This window comes from Hermetia illucens, chromosome 7 (assembly GCF_905115235.1).
Source record: "Hermetia illucens chromosome 7, iHerIll2.2.curated.20191125, whole genome shotgun sequence".
In the NCBI taxonomy this organism is placed as follows: domain Eukaryota; kingdom Metazoa; phylum Arthropoda; class Insecta; order Diptera; family Stratiomyidae; genus Hermetia; species Hermetia illucens.
This window is the reverse complement of record NC_051855.1, coordinates 11,464,516-11,482,311: the sequence shown is the minus strand read 5'-3', so window position 1 is coordinate 11,482,311 and position 17,796 is coordinate 11,464,516. Positions and strand designations below refer to the sequence as shown.

General features: G+C 42.6%; 1 protein-coding gene across 4 annotated transcripts in view; it reads right to left on the bottom strand.

Moving 5' to 3' along the window:
* Window positions 1-1,332: 1,332 nt before the first annotated feature.
* Window positions 1,333-17,796, bottom strand: part of LOC119660802 — a 126,275-nt gene continuing 109,811 nt past the window's right edge. For 3 of the 4 annotated variants that reach the window (XM_038069634.1, XM_038069631.1, XM_038069632.1), the window contains 5 exons: window positions 11,714-11,773; window positions 10,210-11,655; window positions 7,051-7,194; window positions 1,973-2,175; window positions 1,333-1,650 (listed from right to left, as the gene is read on the bottom strand). In XM_038069634.1, coding sequence (XP_037925562.1) covers window positions 1,386-1,650; window positions 1,973-2,175; window positions 7,051-7,194; window positions 10,210-11,655; window positions 11,714-11,773 — 2,118 coding nt within the window. In that variant the 3' untranslated portion in view covers window positions 1,333-1,385. Of the gene's footprint in view, window positions 1,651-1,972; window positions 2,176-7,050; window positions 7,195-10,209; window positions 11,656-11,713; window positions 11,774-11,905; window positions 13,347-17,796 lie in introns of all 4 variants that reach the window. The other variant, XM_038069633.1, reaches the window with a different exon arrangement.

Below are 17,796 nucleotides of genomic sequence, written 5' to 3'. Positions count from 1 at the left end.
ATGCGTGATCATGCTTTGTATATTCCTATATATATATATGTATAAGTTAAGTGTAAAAAAGAGTAAATAAGAAAACAAAAGAAATAAAAACGAAATAACATATGAAATACTTTTTCATTATATTCTATTTGGAAATATCCTTTGTTTTCTTTTTTTTTTCATTGTTTTTCAACAAACGTTTTATATATCTTACATCGTTTCTGTTGTTTTTATTTATTTTTCTCATTTTCTGTTATGCATGATTTTCTTTGTTTTTAATTTTCAGTGCCTTTAATCGTAGTATATAATTACAAACAATTTTCCACCTTTTTTTTTTTGAAAATTAATACATTTCTATTTTTATTTTATCTTTTTTACTTTTAATACCTATTTTTTTCATATAATTATGAATATTATCATAGGGTACTCGAATGTTATCGTCTGAATTCTTGAAGTCACAAACAAAACATTTAGATTTTTATAGTACCCATGGTTTCTTTTACTTCTACTTGGTTTCATTAATTTTTAAATCATTTCCCTAAGTACAAAACGTATTTTAAAGTATCTTTTTTGGTGGCTATATATTACTTTTTTATATTTTGTCGCAGTTTCTTGTATGAAATGTTCGAATTTAAAAAAAACAAAATAGAAAAAATAATATTGAAGATATGTACACAGAGGGAAAGTTGTTAGTACTATAAATATAATTAAAGCTGACTACACGGCGCGAATGGATTGATTGTAATAAGCATTTGGAATATTCTGCTCAGAAATTTAATTATTTATTTATTTTTACTTCTTACCTGCATAGTTGGAAGATAGTCACACAAAAAATTAGGGATTCACCAAAATTAGACTTATTTCAAAATACATTATTGGCATTTCCTCAATCTCCATATTTTCAAGAGGTTTTTTTTATGATTCTTCTTTATTTCTGGTGTTTAGTTGATTTCACTCAGAATAAATTTATGTAAATATAACCTTACTTATAAATTAACTTGAACTTGGCTCGATAAGGTTCTGTAATTAATTATTAGTCCCAAAATACGAATTGTAAAAAAATCTGGCACAAATTTTTCAGACTAATGAGGCAGAAATTCCTTAGCATCTTTAAATCTAATTATCAATATGTGATGTTTCATATGATGAATTAAATTATATATGGGCAATTGAACATTAGATGTTTGTCTCAAATAAAATAATAATAATAATAAAAACAAAAAATACTTCCTTTTCCTTTATGATATTCTATAAATTATATTAGAAATAATAAAACAAAAGCTGAAAAAAAAATAAAAAAACAAAATGACTTGAATAATATTCACCATATAAAATACAAACAAATTTCCATTCTCTGTTTCCATAGTATTCAAATATATTTATATATATTTATATCACTATTGATGTTATTGATGTGAATGTTGTTGTAAATTTTGTTGTTCAGACTTTAATGATTTAAAACGATCCTTTTCATGATTATTATCCGGTGGTTCACATTCAAATGATGCTATCGCCAATTTATTTTCATTCAGTATGTTACTAGTTTGTAGGAACATTATAACTTTTGGTAGTTTTTCAAATGGGCAAGTTACTTGTTTCCATGCTATAAATTCGGTAACTTGTTTTGCCAGTTGCCAAAATTTCTCGAAATTTATGTGACCATTTGCTAATCTGGAAGTATACAAAGAAATTAATTAATTTTATATTAAAAGTATTTATCTTTCATGGATTCAATATTTTGTAAAAACTATCTTTTCTTCAATTATATTTTACTTTTCTGATTCTCTTTTTTTTCTGTTGAAAATTAACAGCTTTATTTGTATCAATAACAATTATTTAATATTATTTATCTCCGAGTTGTTTATTTATTTATTCATTTATCAATTTATTTATCAATTATTTATATATTTATTATTATAATATTTCTAATTTCTTCGATTTTATATTATATATATTTTATTTCCTACAAAAAAAAAATGGTTTTTTTACTCACTTATTAGAGCAGCCTTCATTCAAAAAATATAAATCCTTAACGAGTAAACTAAAAAATGGAATCACAATTCGTTCACGTTCATCTGTTGCACCGGCCGATCGCCACATAGCTGCCTTAAGGGTTGACCGATAGCTATTGAAATTGCTACTTGGATCCATTTGATGTTCAAGCACAAGAAATTTAGCAGATTGTACTTTAGACCACTTTACAAAATAGAGAAGAGAATAAAAAAATTTAAATATATTTTAAAGCCAAAGATTTATTATTTTATTAATTTGTACAATAAATTATCAAAAAAGAAAACGATTATAAAACAATAAAAATAAATAAATAATACTCAGCCGAAACCGGTCCCAAGCCCGGTTGTAAAAGGAGGAGGGATGGATAGCTTCAGTCTGAATGGCTATACGCTACCGCAGCATCTTAGGGGGTAGGTGAGAAAAGTGCAGGAACTTTGCACTGAGGAAGCTATCCCTATACCTGGCAACTAGGGATAAAATGCACCACAAAAAATGAGAAGAAGAAGGAATTTAAGGTCCGGTACGGATAACCGGCGGGAGTCGTCTGACTTGGTGACTGGGTCTCTCGTAATGGGCATCACGGCGTCGAAACCACTAGTCGTGAAGCGGTTCGACGTCTAGGCACTAGGAGCACAGCTCCGCCTACTGCATCTGTTTCACAACAATCTTTGGCGGCCACTTCAGCAGGTACGCATAGGCATCCGCTGGACTGAAGAAATGAACCTCTTCATCATCCGCTTTTACTACGAAATAACGGTGGGGGCAGGTACCGCATCTTACCGCCCCTTGTTGCACCAGAGGTTTGTTGAACGCACTGCAGGCAACAGTTTCAGTACTCGCCGAAGCACTCTGCATCACAGTCCAGCTGAGATTTCCGCTGAGGTTCGAGACGAATTCCAAAGAGCGTGTATATAACAACTTGTTAGCACTGATGAAGGGCACAAGTTGTTCCCGAAATATTGATATTTGCAAGAACAAATATCCACATCAACGAAAAAAGAAGCAGCAAGTTTTTATGATTAAGATGTCCGGTTTACCGATATGAGCCCCACGGCTTCCTTTGACGTCCTGCGAGTCACACACAGTCTGGTTCAAAACAAGCAGAAGTACACCATTCTGCATACGTACTCGATGTTGCCGCGAGTTATCGAAGGATTCTCCCATTGACCAACCGATGGCCACCACCACTAACAATTTAAGTAGGTAGGATCGTCCGAGCCTAAATGCTTGGCACTTCGTGCTAGTATAAAGTAAATTAAGGCATCTGCCAAGATTGTGACACCTTGGAAAATAATATCACACCCAATATATATTATAATATGGTTGCCATTCACCCTTTGGTGGACTATAGCACGTCAATCGGTTACTTGAAATGCGTTTCAACTCCTCCCCCCCCCCCCCCCCATGCCTTGAGACGGTCGCACTCGTCCTCTACTTTCTTCCGCTCAGTGCTCTTGTGGCCACCCACTCGTCGCCATTTTGGGAGAGTGTATTCCACTGCATGGCATAGTCCGCAATACAATTATCGCCCCTCCTTAATGTGTGACCTAGTTGTTCGTTTCAGATAGTGTCAGGTCAGCGTACTCCAATGGTACGACTCAGACAGGTGTTGAATATCTAGTTCGGTGCCGCTGTTCGCAGAAACCATTTGGCTAAGGTGCATGACCCGGTGAGAGAGCAAACAGATGTCGTCAGCATAGTCGAGGTATTTGAGGAAAAATGTCATGGTCCATTGAATTCTTTCACGTCCTCCGGATAGGACGTCGAGCCAGACCTGCTCGAAAACCTTTGGAGTATCTGGCGAAAGAGTGGCAGCAGCTCGAAGGTTTGATAGGCCTTCCAGAGGCGGAAGATCCGTACTTTGCTGTTCAAGAAGATACGGAAGCAAAATTTGGGGCAATAAGAGTCCTGATCGAAAGGGATCGGACCAAAAATTTAACAAATTCAACGACCTCGGAAGAAACCCTTTCTGGCCAGCCAGGCACTTTTCATCACGAGTTGCCAAAGTTGTCGTCCATCCATATTCCATTCTTTACTGGCCCCATCAAGGAATGGAGTCAATTCATGGATCTTTTTAAAGCCGTGATGCCTACCACCATAACCAGGCATTAGGAAACGTACAGAAGTTGCAGCCAAAACTCCGAGCGAATATCTAGACCAGAGACTTGACGTCAAGAAGATGGGCTATTGGTCTGCCAGTGATATCATCAACGTTTATAATTCACTACGTAATAGCCTAGCCGGATTGACTAACCTGGGATACGAGACGTCCCAATGGGGTTCAATGGTGGTCCGAAGTATCATGCGAAAAATGGATAGCGAAATACTCTGCTACTTTGATGAGTCTATTGAAGGAAGTCAAATGTTACCTTCCATCGAGAAGCTGCTTTTGACGATACAACCTCAACCTTCGTCCGCTCAGCCCCACAAGAAGAAATCTGTTTCTATATTAACAAATACGAGTTGCGCATACCGCAAGGGAAGCCATGCGTTATTTGCCTGCGAGAACTTCCAAAAATTTTCCGTATGGGAAAGATGTCTATTTTCCAAACAGAGAAAAATATGCAGAAATTGCCTATCGCGGTAGTAAGGTGTGTTGTCTCCAATGCAGTAAGGATCAACACACTCTGCTCCATTCCCAAAAGGAATTAATGGTCGGAAATCCGACACATATACCCTTCTACTTGGGATAGCAAGGCTACGGGTCCATCTGATAAATTCTTGGTCCTACGCGCCTTAAGTGACCCCGGGTCTCAAACATAGGTCATTTCATTGAGAACAGCAAAAAAATTGGGCCTGTTTTTGGCAGTTTTGGAAACGCTGACGACATTTCTTCGAAGTGAAAGTGTTACTGATCCAAAACCTGAATGGACGAAGAGACTGCAACTTGCAGACTCAAACTATAAGAGAAAGTCGGGTCTCGATTCAGAGCCGAAGCCTTTGAAGAAATCATAGAGCCCCGAATCATCAAGGGAAAATCGTTACTTGCCCAAAAGACGAGGTTTGGTTGGGTCGACCAGACCAGACCAGGAGAATACGACCTTCGTATCCAACATATCTACGATAGAATTCCAGGCCACACTTAAACTTTTCTTCGACTCGGAAGAAGTTCCACTGGTGTCTCTAAGAAACTCCAGACACCCCGGTTTTGCGCCGAGGTTCGCCAATTCGATAGCCCTAAAAGCTGCCTGGCCTCCTGACCTACATCATCGCTTCATTTCAGGTAGGGTCTGCCTCGTCTTTTTTTCTAATTGCGCCTATAAATTTTTCGGCCTGGATCATCCTCAACCATACGGATTAGGTGATACGCCTACCGCAACCTGTTGAGCCGGATTTTATCCCCATCCGCGTGGTATCGCTCAAAGTTTTCGTCCTTATGTGGGCTATAGAAACGTCCATCCTCATGTAGGGGGTCAAAAATTATTCAGAGGATTCTTCCATCGAACGTGGCCATAGCTCCCCAATTTTTGTTGCTAGGAACCCAGGTCTCCTAGGATACATGAGGACTGGCAAGATCATAGTCTTGTATAGGAAGAGCTTTGACCATACGATGAGAGGTTTCGAGCGAATGTATAACTTGAGATTGCTGCGGGGAATACCGGACGAATCGAAGGAAGTCGGACTGCATGAGATAACACAAGAAACAGAGATCGTCACGCTAGGGATTACTGTGGAATCCAACTACGGATGAGATTAAATTCAAGTCGGTGAAATACGATTCGACCGAGAGCCTAACCAAGCGGAAGAGACTGTTCAATATTGCTTGCAGTGCCTTGCACAAGATTTGGTAACGATAAATTGGCTGGGTCGATCCTCCTCCGGAAGATATCGTGGAACAGTGGAGAATGTATGAAGTCGAGCCTCCAGAGCTGGAATCTATTGGTAGACCTCGCTAGACCCATTATTCAATCAGAAACGGCTGCGAGCTTCATGGTTTTTGTGATGCTTTGGGATCAGCGTATGCTGCGGTCATCTATAACAAGACAAAAGATGGAGTTGGGAAGGTGTTTATATCCCTACTTTGTGCACTCGTGTAAAGCCTTTGAAACAGAAGTTCACGTTTCCAAAGTTGGAGCTAAAGGGCGCCATGCCAACAGAACCCATGAAAATGGTGATTTCCACGATAGAAGTAAGGGAGGTCGTGGTCTATTTCTGGTGCGACTCAACGATGGTTGGTATGTGGCCCAGTTAAAAATCATCCGTGGAGATCCCTGGCCTTGGGGCCATGCCAGATCAAAGGACAACCCAGCAGATTGTGCTTCCAAGGAGTAAGTCCTCGGTGGTTTATGGTGGAAAGGCCACAATGACTGGCGAACATGGAAGTCAATAAGGAGATCGTCAGTTCCATCAGTGTCAATAACTTCTTTGATTTATTGGAAAGATTCTCAAGTTTTTCGAAGCTGGTAAGGGTCGTGGCTTATGCTCTTCGATTCGCTACTCGTTCAAGAGGTCCAAATTCTCCCGAGGAATATGAGCCGGGTAGACTTCGGGTTCTTCAATCAACACAGAGGGCTGATTTTGCCAAGGAAATGGGGGATTTAATGGAAGAGAACTCCAAATCCATACAGAGGAAGCTATGGAATCTGCATCCGTTCATTGATAATAAAGGCCTACTAAGGGTAGGAGGTAGACTGCGTAATGAATGGTAGGTTGGGTGAGGTGTCCGAAGAAGGCCTGGGTACGGGCGTTATTAAATTTAACGATCCTGCTCCTGTCGTTCAGGATGATGTTAGCAGAGAACATATCTACGAGCAAGTATGAATTGGAGAGGCCTCGTGGAGGCCCGAAAAGTTGGATCAAGCTAGAGTCATCCGATGTAGCTTCAGGATCCAGGTCAACTTTACAATTGGCGCTACACTGAAGGACCGTCAGGATATAGTCTCAGTATTTAACACGACAAGGAAGATGTGATCTGATACTGCAGCATTAAGCCAAACCACCCGCTGCGATAGGTTAGTGCCTTCAAACATAACGATCTTTCTCGCAAGATTGACGAGCTTCTGTCATATAAAACAATATAAACAATAAAAATAAAAAATAAAATATTTAAATACAAACCGTTTTCTTAAGTCTTGATATCGGAGACATGTTAAGGCCAGCTATGATTGCCATTAAACTGTTAAAGTTGCCAATATTGAAACATTCTCGTGCAATTTCAATCCAATACTCGACAATGCGAACACGTTGTTTCTTTTTCGGGTGCTGAAAGAATAAATAAAATATAATATATGAAGTATTTAATTTGAATAATTTAAATTTATAAGTTGGTCGCAGCTTTGCACTTCGAAATAGCTCTTTTTTACCCCTTACCTAGTGGGCTGAAAAGTTCGTACGCAAACACATAGATGGCGCTACTAGTATTAAATTCATATGATTTTTAGTTGACCCTAACTTTCAAAAGACACATGTACAAATTTGACAGCTGTCAGACTATTAGTTTGTGAGATAGAGCATTTTGAGTGAAGCAGCTTTTGTTGGCTCGAAGAAAAATGGTTAAAAAGGGATTTCGTGTGTTAAAACAGCAAAAGCATTGTTTTTTAGCGAAAGAGGTGCTGTTGCAGCCAAAGCTTGGCTTGATAAACTTTATTCGGCCTTTGCACCAGAAAAATCAACCGTTGAGATGTGGTGTGCTAAGTTTAAACGAGGTGAAATGAGCACCGACGACGATGCACGCAGTGGGCGCCTCAAAAAGGCTTTTATCGACGAAAACATCAAAAAAGCCACAAAATAATTTTGGGTTAGCGGCAAAGTGAGGTTGATCGAGATAACTGAAGTTCTAAAGCTAACAAAGGAATGCAGGAGGAAGTTAGCACGCATTGGGATTGGGCTACATTGGTTCACAGTGACCCAAGCGTGCCCTATAACAATTTCCCACCACCTGGAACTGACTCACACCGGAAGGAACGGCCATCCTGAAATCTTGGGTATCGTCCTAGACCATGCCTACCAATTCCAGAGATTTCTTAATTTTCCAGGGACCTTCGTCAATTTGAGTCATTCCGGAGCATTTTCAACTCCGTCTACGTGGATACCGAAATTGGACTGGCGGAGTGATTGATGATGCTCAAGAGCAAGCTAAAGGGTGATGTGAAGGTGGTCGTGGAGCACTTGGGTGTGTATGTTGAGAATTTTGATAAGGCTTAGGAACTCCTCAATCGGCGCTATAGGAATCGCCGAGCGCTGGTTGAAAAGGAGATTCAGACCCACATAGATCTCCCGTCAATCAGGCAGAAAGATCCCAGCGCACTTGATACTATGAGAGCAGGGCTTTAGAACTTAAGAAAAACTGGGTTTAATTGCGAGGAGGGCGTGCCCTTTATCCCCTTTATTTTCACCCGAAAAATGGATGTACCCACTCGAAAGGAATTCGACTCATCTTTGAGAAACAAACAAACAACGTGTTACCGTAGATGAAGTTTTGGGAAAATGTCCTTCTTTGGACTCGGTGGAGATTGGCCATTGGATGCAGTGGTGGAGGCGAATCCATAATGGCGTCCATGTTCGCGCCACCGATGCCCCCGTCACAATGTAGACCAATTTTTGAAGGATCGCTACATCACAATGATCCCTGGCTGGGATGGGAAGTCGGGTCCCCGACGGCCATAGGTTCAGATCAAAACACAAACAAAAGGGAGCTAGCCCTCAGGGAGATTGCCTTCGCCGCAAAAAACTGATGGGGAAGGTAAAAAAAACGGTTTCCATGCTTTACATGTATGGAGGATCATAGGGTTGTCAGACGCCCCAAATTACCAGACAGCGATAACAAGGTGATTCTGCTAAGGTATTACAAACTTTGTGTGCTCTGCGCCTCCCATAAATTTTGGCTGCAAGCGTAAGTCGTTAAACTACCAAATATGCTATGGGGAACACGTGACGATCCTTCATCCCTGCAAGAATCAGCGGGACAATGCCTCCTCGCAAGACAGCACTACACATCACGTTGAGAATTCTACTCAAACATCTCATTCCAGTCGAATACTTCCCACAGCAGCGATCAAGGTGAAAACAAGAGATGGACGATCGGTCGCAGTTCGGTGCTTGGTGAACCAGGGAAGCCGAAGCAGCTACGTAATTAAGGATGTGATTCAGAAGCTGCTACTGGTCAAAAAGGAAACAAGTATAGAAGTTTCAGGAGTGGGAAGATTATGGATAGGCAAAGTCCCTGCAATTGTGGTTCTGATCCTGTTGTTGGAAGACGGGTTAGAGGTTGAGACTGAGGCACTTGTTGTGAAAAGGGGTTCCTCTCGTCGGTTCTTTGTTCACTGGTAAGAGACTTGCTGATCCGGTTAGGGAGCATGCCTCTCATGTCCTGGTTTTTCTAGGGTCCACCATTCTACTACATTTGTTTTTGGAGGGGGTGGAGGTTGCTGCTCCTTGCGCAGAACACATGGCTTGGTTCGGCGATTTCCAGGTCGGACAAAGTTCCTGGTTCGAAGGTCACCAAGTTTGGGTCACAAGTTTGGGCAGAATCTTCTGAACTTTTGGTAAATGCCCTTCAATCATGATACTGATGACCGTCTCGAGGAAGAGAAGTGTGAATGACTTTATCAAATGGAGCATTACCGCGAGGCCGACGGGCGACATGTAGCGTCGATTCTTTGGCGAGAGAGAGATATCAAGCTCCGAATCTTTTATCATGAAGCATTCCAGCATTTTTTCGGGCAAACGAAGCGGTGGCTGAAGCACACTGGACTCAAGCAAAAATTGAATGATTATCGAGACTTGGGGCACATAGGGAAGGTTCCTCAGGAACTCCGCCGGGATACAAGTGGAAAGGTCTACTGCATACCCTATCTGTCATTCGCAAGGATGTCCCAACCACTAAACTCAGGAATGTGTTTAAAGCCTCAAGCAGTATGTGTTCTCCAGTGACATAACGAAAATGTACCGCCGAAATTTTTTGAGGTCCGAGGGTCAAGCTGAGGATTCCGTGGAGAAACGATCCTGGGGAGGCCATTACAGAGGATTTTCTTAAAACCGTCACTTACAGAATGGATGGCGATAAGGACACTTCGTCCATTTTTACCAAAAAATGTTTGTTTTCTATGTTAGCCTACGAACTTTTCAGCCCTCATCTGGTAGGATTATGACACTGATGGTATCCTGCGTCAGTAGGTTCTTTACTAAGGAGCAAGTAAGACTTTTAGGAACTAGTCCTTCAGTGCTCAATGTTCTGCTTCAATGACCATTCATGGGTGTTAAAACCTTAAAACTTACCTTAACAATTTCCGTGGCAACCAAATAGCTCAACCGATTGAACCACTGCACATATGATTCCAAATTCCTTGTTTTCTTCATATCACTAAATGATTGTTCCAAATGTGGATTCTCCTTGGCAAAAGCCTGAACAAACTCTTCAGGACCAATATGCGAGAGTCGCTCAAGCTCAATATGAGTGAGTTGATGAGCAATCAATGTTGGACTAGGACATAGCTGACTGATATCTATAGAAGCTGCAGGATTTAAGCCTCCACCGCCACTCGACAGAATTGATGATGTTGACGAGGCTGACGATGAGGTCGCAAGCTGCTGTTGTTGCTGTTGCTGGACACCACCCCCGCTTAATACACCTCCTGTAGGCGGGCTACTACTTTCTCCGGCAGTACCATGCAGGTTGTTTTGAATCGTTAGCACTGAGGGCTTGGAATGTGTGACTGTTGATGTATGACTCTTGACTGACTCCTGGGATTGCAAATCAGCGATGTTATTAGGACCATCTGTGGAACCAATAGTTTGCGATAAGGTCAATAAAAATTCCTCGTATTTTTCTAAAACGGTCAGACGTTGTAGAAGGTCCTGCAGCATCGTCTGGACATCTTTGCGCAGGGAGTTATCGATGCTTATGCACTTTCTAGTCATCGAACGGACATGCTGCATAAGCCGCTCATCACGGAAGTCATATGGGAATGTATCGATCCATTCGGCAAGAAGGCGTACAAAATGCTGTGCAAACGTGCGTAGCCTACGACAGCAGTCTAACTCAGCGATATCGAAGCTACAACAATCAGTTCCTGGTTTGGCATCGGCACCACCACCCTCGTCACATGGTGGATGATAGCAGTGGTGATGCTGGTGATGGTGGTGTTCTAAAATTAGCTGATTATTCTGGGGTTTCTGGTAGGCATGATCAACCGTATCCTCAGCTCTATGCTCCGAAGTGCTACACGAGCAACAACAGGAGCAACTAAGATCCTGCTGTTCGTCACAGAGTTGACAGATTTTGGCTAGCAACTCATGCGGCCTTATGAACAATCTGGCACTTAGAAGGAATGCGAAGAGATAGGACCGATCCGGATAGTAGTCACTCGTAGGAACCATGTGTTGAATGAGGGTATCCAGCGGACCCGATATGAGATTACCGTCCCGATAAACCAATGCATTGTCCTCATTATCGACTGAATGCTGCTGATTCGATTGCTGACCGGGATGATGTTGTTGACGACGATGATGATGATGATAATGGTGATGATCCTGGGGTTGATGTTGATATCGTGATGGATTCTGCGGATGAATAAGTGATGTATGGTGCTGGGGTTGACCTACAGCCACATTGGGAGACGATGATATGGTGGCAGTGGTATTGGGGTGTTTTGATGATAGTTGATTTTGTATTTTGTCGATTGATTTACCGCTACAATTCGTAGTGGTCGTTTGTGGGAAGCCCTGAAGAAGGAAGTAGCCGTAAAGTAAGATCATCCAAGGCTTCAAAGCTAACACTTACCTTGCGATTGATACTATCTTTGGGACTTTGATCCGATGCTACTGTACCGAAGATTGTAGGCTATAAGTATCATTGAAAAGATAAAATTTATTATCAAAAAGGATCTTAGCGAAAACTAGTATGTGAACAGTTTTGAAAATGTGATCATGGCTTGGGAAAAATATGGATTTTGAAATTCTTAGATCTATTTACCATTCTTGAAGGCAGTTCTTGTAAAATTGACCCCGATGCTGATGGCATCATTGAAGGCGGGCTGCACTGTTGATCCCCTTCATCGGAACTACTTATGAAATCATAGCACGAGGATATAGAATTAGAATGAAGTGTGGGTGTCCCTGTCCCATGGGTATCGTCCTCGACCCCACTACAGCTGCCGCACGTCCCAGTCACTGCCGAAAGGAAATTCGACTGGGAAAAGCTATTGAAGAAATCATCGTGCCCCGAATCGAAGCTCATGCAATTCAAAATCTTTTTTGGATTATCTAGTTTTCCACTTTTCACGTCAGCCGGTTTCAAAATCGTTGGTGACAGCGGGGTCTTCAATGGTGATGATATACTACAACAATCCGTATATGAAAAGGATTTGTCTGGATTGTCGTTCCGGCTGGGATTGTTGTGGAAGGATAATGAAGTTGAAGACAGGGACAAGGACGAAGCTGCCGAAGTTGATGGGACTACTGGTGAAGCTTTACTTAGGTCTCTAATTACATTACTAGTGGAATTACTTATAGGCTGTTGAGATTCAGATTTCAGCTCCTTACTCGGAGGCTCGGCCCTTAGGCTCGGTTGCCGAGTCGTACTTGAACTTGGCGAGAATTGTTTCGGCGCCGCCAAAAGGAATGCATCCCCACATTCATTTCCCTCGCCATTCAACAGGCATCGATCTACCGGAATCGGGATGATAGTCTTTAAGGCACCAAGCTTATTTACTGGTTCCCAGATTTCTTTGCAGGAGCTTGTATAGATATTGTTCTCCTGGGTTTCGCTGGTTCGTTCGTTTAGGATTTTTCCGTGGCGTGCCACTGTCACTTCCTCTTTTCGTATTACAGATGATTTTACAGATAGTGAGGTCTCCAAGTGGACTGGCTGTTGGAGGATCCCAGCACGGAAGAGAAGCTGATTCAGAAGATCGCATGGTGGCACTTGTCCAGTCATTAAGGCAGATTTTATGGCAATACCGTCCTCACCCTCGATTTGTACGGGTATACCGTTGATTAGAAGTATCTCTTCTTCACGTACTGATGAGGTCTTCTCACAATCTACAATTTTTATATCTTTACCGAGCAGGGATTCAACGGTTTTGAGTATCTCATCGTCCATTTTCGTTACAAACGAGGATGAGATCAATTTGAGATTCAAAATCGATTTGAGTATATTCTTTCAGATAAATATTCGAATTTTTGATGAAATCATTCCGGAGAACTTTGCTTTCTTAGATTATCATATATATCTTAAATTATGCAATCTATCACACTCTATACGGTTTAGAGAATTTGTATCTTTTTCTATGCAAGATTGGCGCTATTTCCTTTTTGAATGTTTTTCGTTTTGTATAGTCTGTTGAGCCTCATGTAAGAATGTTGATCCTATTTATTCGAAAAGACTTTGGCAAGTTGTAATACTGTGATGAACTCTGTAAAAATTATATTCATGAGAATTCCGGATGATTATAACGAATTGAGAAATGAATTTTGAGTATCATAAATGTTTCATGTGGAACATAGTCGTTGACAGGTTTAAGGAGAAAATGAGACTTCAAAGGAGTCTTCTACCGTCTTGGGACCTCATTCCCAAAGTACAGTAGCACATTTATAGTTTTACTAGCTTCTCTAGCTTATATGATTGTACGGGTAGCCCCCAGTCTCATCTGGGTCTTACCCCGTAAGATACAGCAACTCTTAGACCAAATAAAAAGAAGAAGAGTAACAAAATGGATATTGAACTGACGGATAACGAAATGAAGTTGTTAAATAACGAGCTTGCGTAAGCGGTACCAACAACCTAAGTGGTTGATCAATGACTGCCAGGCCCTTGGGACGACGAATATTAAGTATTCAGTGACTAACTCCCATGAACTAATACAGAAACTGCAACGCATTGAGAGGATGGACGAGGGCGGGGTTATGGTGTCGTTCGACGTGAAAGGATTGTTTCCCAACACGCCAGTGAAAGAGTCAATTTTCCTACTCGAGAGATGGGTAAGCCAGTTTCGATCTAGCTCGGAATGGAGAAGAAAAGTTCGAATCTATGCAAACCTTATCAGATACTACAAAACTACTTCGGCAGACGCGATCTCTCGCCCTTGTTCACTGAAAGGTTCATGTTATCAATCGAAGAAGAAATTGATTCGAGGGGAATAATGCATAAAGTATGGTTTAGGTATGCAGACGACGTATTTGCGATTGTTAGAAGAGACAATATCGACCTAGTCATTTCCTCTATAAACAAGATTCATCATAAAATCGTGTTGACACAAGAGGTAGAAAAGGATGGGGCTCTAGCTTTCCTAGATCTTAATATCGTCAACTCTAGCGGGAACCTTAAATTCGAAATATACCGCAAGCCTACAGCGAGGCGGAGAACGATACTAGAAACTTCACACCATGTATTTTCCGAAAAAATGGCAGCCTATAATTGAATGATTCACCCACTGATCACATACCCACTTTCGGAATACGGCTTCAACTAGGGAAGAAGAGTGGGTATAATCCTCAGACTATTGAGAAGCTAATCGTAAGGAAAATCAAGTAACACAATAGGCATGCCTATACAACCCTATTCTCGCAGTACAAGGAGACAACCAATAGACGGATAAGTATCCTATATTCCTACCCATCTAACAACATCAGGAATTAGATAAAAAAGTTTCAACTGGAAGTCGTAGGTTCAAGTCGATTGTCCACCTTGTACAATTCCTTGAGAAGCATGAAGAAGGCCATACCATTCAAAGCGAAAATCTTGAGCCATTGCGTCATGCAAACCGAACCACAACCTTGGACCCTTGGGAAAGTTTTGAGAGAAGACGCGACGGAGTTATTAAACACAGATTCAGATAACTGCCCCTCGAAATTGTTAAGACTCGCGACGGAAACTAGCAGGTAATCAGGTTGATATTGAAATATTTTTTGAAAGCAATTTAAGTAAGTAAGTCGCTCCCGTCCGTTTGGAGGGAGCTACCCCTTCTCTTTATTTCAGCAGGGCCCTGATTGCAAAATCTATTTCGTATAGGGTCTTGGAATCCAGAGGCATCACGTACGGCTCCTCTGAATGGTCGGGACCAGCTGGTTTCTGATGTCCAGTCGGTTTGGCTGCTCGGTCAGTTCGCCTCTCTGCTCTTTCTAACTTCTGCCTCTGCTCTAGCCCTCGGAGGTCTCGCTTCATCCGCTGTTTATCTTCCGGGTTGGACGTGTTTTCTCGGAGCAGATGTAGTATGCGCTCCTCTAGCCGCTGTCGCACCTTTCAGCCTTGCTTAGATCGCCGCTCCTTCTTTTCACTCATCAGTGAATTTTGCCCAAGTGTGGAATGCCAGGCCCGACACTGGACTAAAGTGATGGCTGTCCTTGGACGAGGTCCTGCTGCTGGTTGTAGGTTGGCTGTGGTCTTTGGCTAATAAACTCGAAAGGCCCCTCGGACGAAAGCGCATCAACCACTCTCAGACCAGGGCCAACGGTTACGCCTTTCCTAATACAGAGTCTCTGGTATGAAGCCAGCCGAATTCTATCCTAAAGGAGGTCAGAATCGGCTTGGAGACAACTAGTGACCTATCTGTTTAGTGTTGACATTTATTTTAATTTTGTGGCGAAAATCCTTAATTACTGATTACACAATTGAGTACGAACAGTTTAGGCATCAATCCTCCAATCCTCCAATAAAAAAAACCCATAAAATGCATAAAAATGTATAGATAAAAAACAACGATTACTTGAAGCACATGGTGAGGACTGGTAGGCGCGGTTCAGCTTAAAGCTGTGTAATACGGCAAGTCCTCACACGGCCTCCTCGGAGTGGTCGCTGGACACCGTCTTTGAACGGGCCAAGAGTGTGTAGGGCTTGGCTGTGAGTAGGCTGATTCAACTGCCCAGGGTCCGCTTGTCTGCTGGCCATGTGTTAGGGGCAAGTGAATCTGCCGGGCAATGAGCCAAAGCAACAGCCCGGGGAACATCCTTCCTGCACTGGAAAAGGTGCTAATAGGCCCCTAAGCTAAGGTGGAATAGCATAAACCGAGAGCTGCGTTGCCAATGGGAAGTTTGGTGTTTAGTATGCGAACTCTCAAGACCTTGGGCACCTTCAGTTTCAAATAAGACCCTTACCCTGGTGGCCGGGCCTTTCGTCGATCTGTCATTTTTGTTGAGTCCACGTCTTGGTCCCACGAGTAGTCCCGAAAGAATGTCCACCCTGGTGGCCGGGCTAGTCAGGGTGGACATTCTTCCCGAACTACTTGTGTGACCAAGGCATGAACTCAAGAAAAATAAAAATAGCAAACCGACGAGAGAAGAAGAGATGGTGATGCCAGAGGCATTATCGGAGGACGAGCTTCTGGAGAGAGAATATAATCGGTGCCAGTCATAGCAACGCTGTGCTGAAATCAACCGCAGGAAACTCCCCGAGCGGGACGGCAGGCAGGCAGAGCGCTATGCATATTCTCAGTAAGATTGCTAAGGAGACCAGAGAGAGAATGAAAGGACCTCGCTAAATACCAGGCGATTGTTGAGGAATATAAGTCCACCGCTCTCCAACGCAATCGTTCTCAAAACGGGGTCAAACAAAAACGCAAGTGGAGCAGAGTGGGAACGAGCTTGGACGCTAAGGAACCTCTACAGAAAGGTAAGCAGGAACAGCCAGTCCATGTGCCACGAACTGGGAAACCCTTCAGCGGCGTGGCTAGGACCCATTTACGTGTGGCGTTGGTGGATGGTAATTTCACTGTGTCTGACCAGAGATCCTTCTCAGATCATAGTTGGATACTTTTCAGTCTAAATCTCGCCACAAAGTCCTCCAAACCCTGGAGACCCTTGGAGGATCGACTGGAAAAAGTTTAGTCAAGCTATCAAGAACAAGCCTCCCGACGCGCAAATTGGTAAGATTGCCACGACAGATTAATTGCAGTCAAAGGTCGGGGCTCTGGAAAAGGCATTTGATACCGCCTTTAAAGTCTCGTGCCCTACTAAGTACAGCAAGACACACTGCCACCGTGCTGGAATGAAGATCTGTTCAGTCTCAAGGAGCTGAGGGGGAGAGATCTTCAAGATCTGCCACAGGCTTAAATATTGGCAGGACTGTCTGAAGAAGTACAAGACTGTCAAGAGGTGGTCTTGGTTGGACTATTGTCAGAGCGTTGAAAGCACCAGCGAATCCGCAAGGTTCAGTAAAATTCCGTGCAAGGAACATAGGAGCCCATCCTTTCTTAAAAGTCGGCTCATAGAGGTATCTTCCGTTGAAAACTTGGAGCTGCTGGTCCAGAGGCATTTTTTCATGCGCAGCAGTGCGAGGCTAACAAATCGGTAATTACCGAGGATAACACCGACTGGGCTATAAACAGCTTCTCCGCATGTAAATCTCCGGGTTTAGACGGCATAGTGCCAGCCATGATACAGAAGCAGCAGGAAAGGGTTGTTCCGTGGTTTGTCGAGATTCACCACATCACAGTCTTGGAGACAGGCACGAATGGTTTTCATACCGAAAGGGGGCAGTCGTGGCTATGAGTCCATGAAGGATTTTCGACCAATCAGACTCACCTCTTTCGTGGTGAAGACTCAAGAGCGGGTCCTGGACATCCACTTAATTTGCGATTATGGAGGGAATGTTTTTCTCTAAGTCTCACCATACCTACCTCAAAGGCAAATCCACAGGCACGGTTGGGCGGTCACTGCAGTACAAGCAGTATACCCTAGCTGCCTTCCTGAATATAGAGGGAGCATTCAACAATGTAAGTATCAACGTCATCAATGAAGCTTTGACCAGTATTGGATTGAAGGGGTATCTTACGCATTGGATAATAACCATGCTAGGACCCAGGATAATCCAGTCGGATTTGGGAGGCCACCACATGACCAGAGCTGTGAACAGAGGCGCCCTTAGGGTAG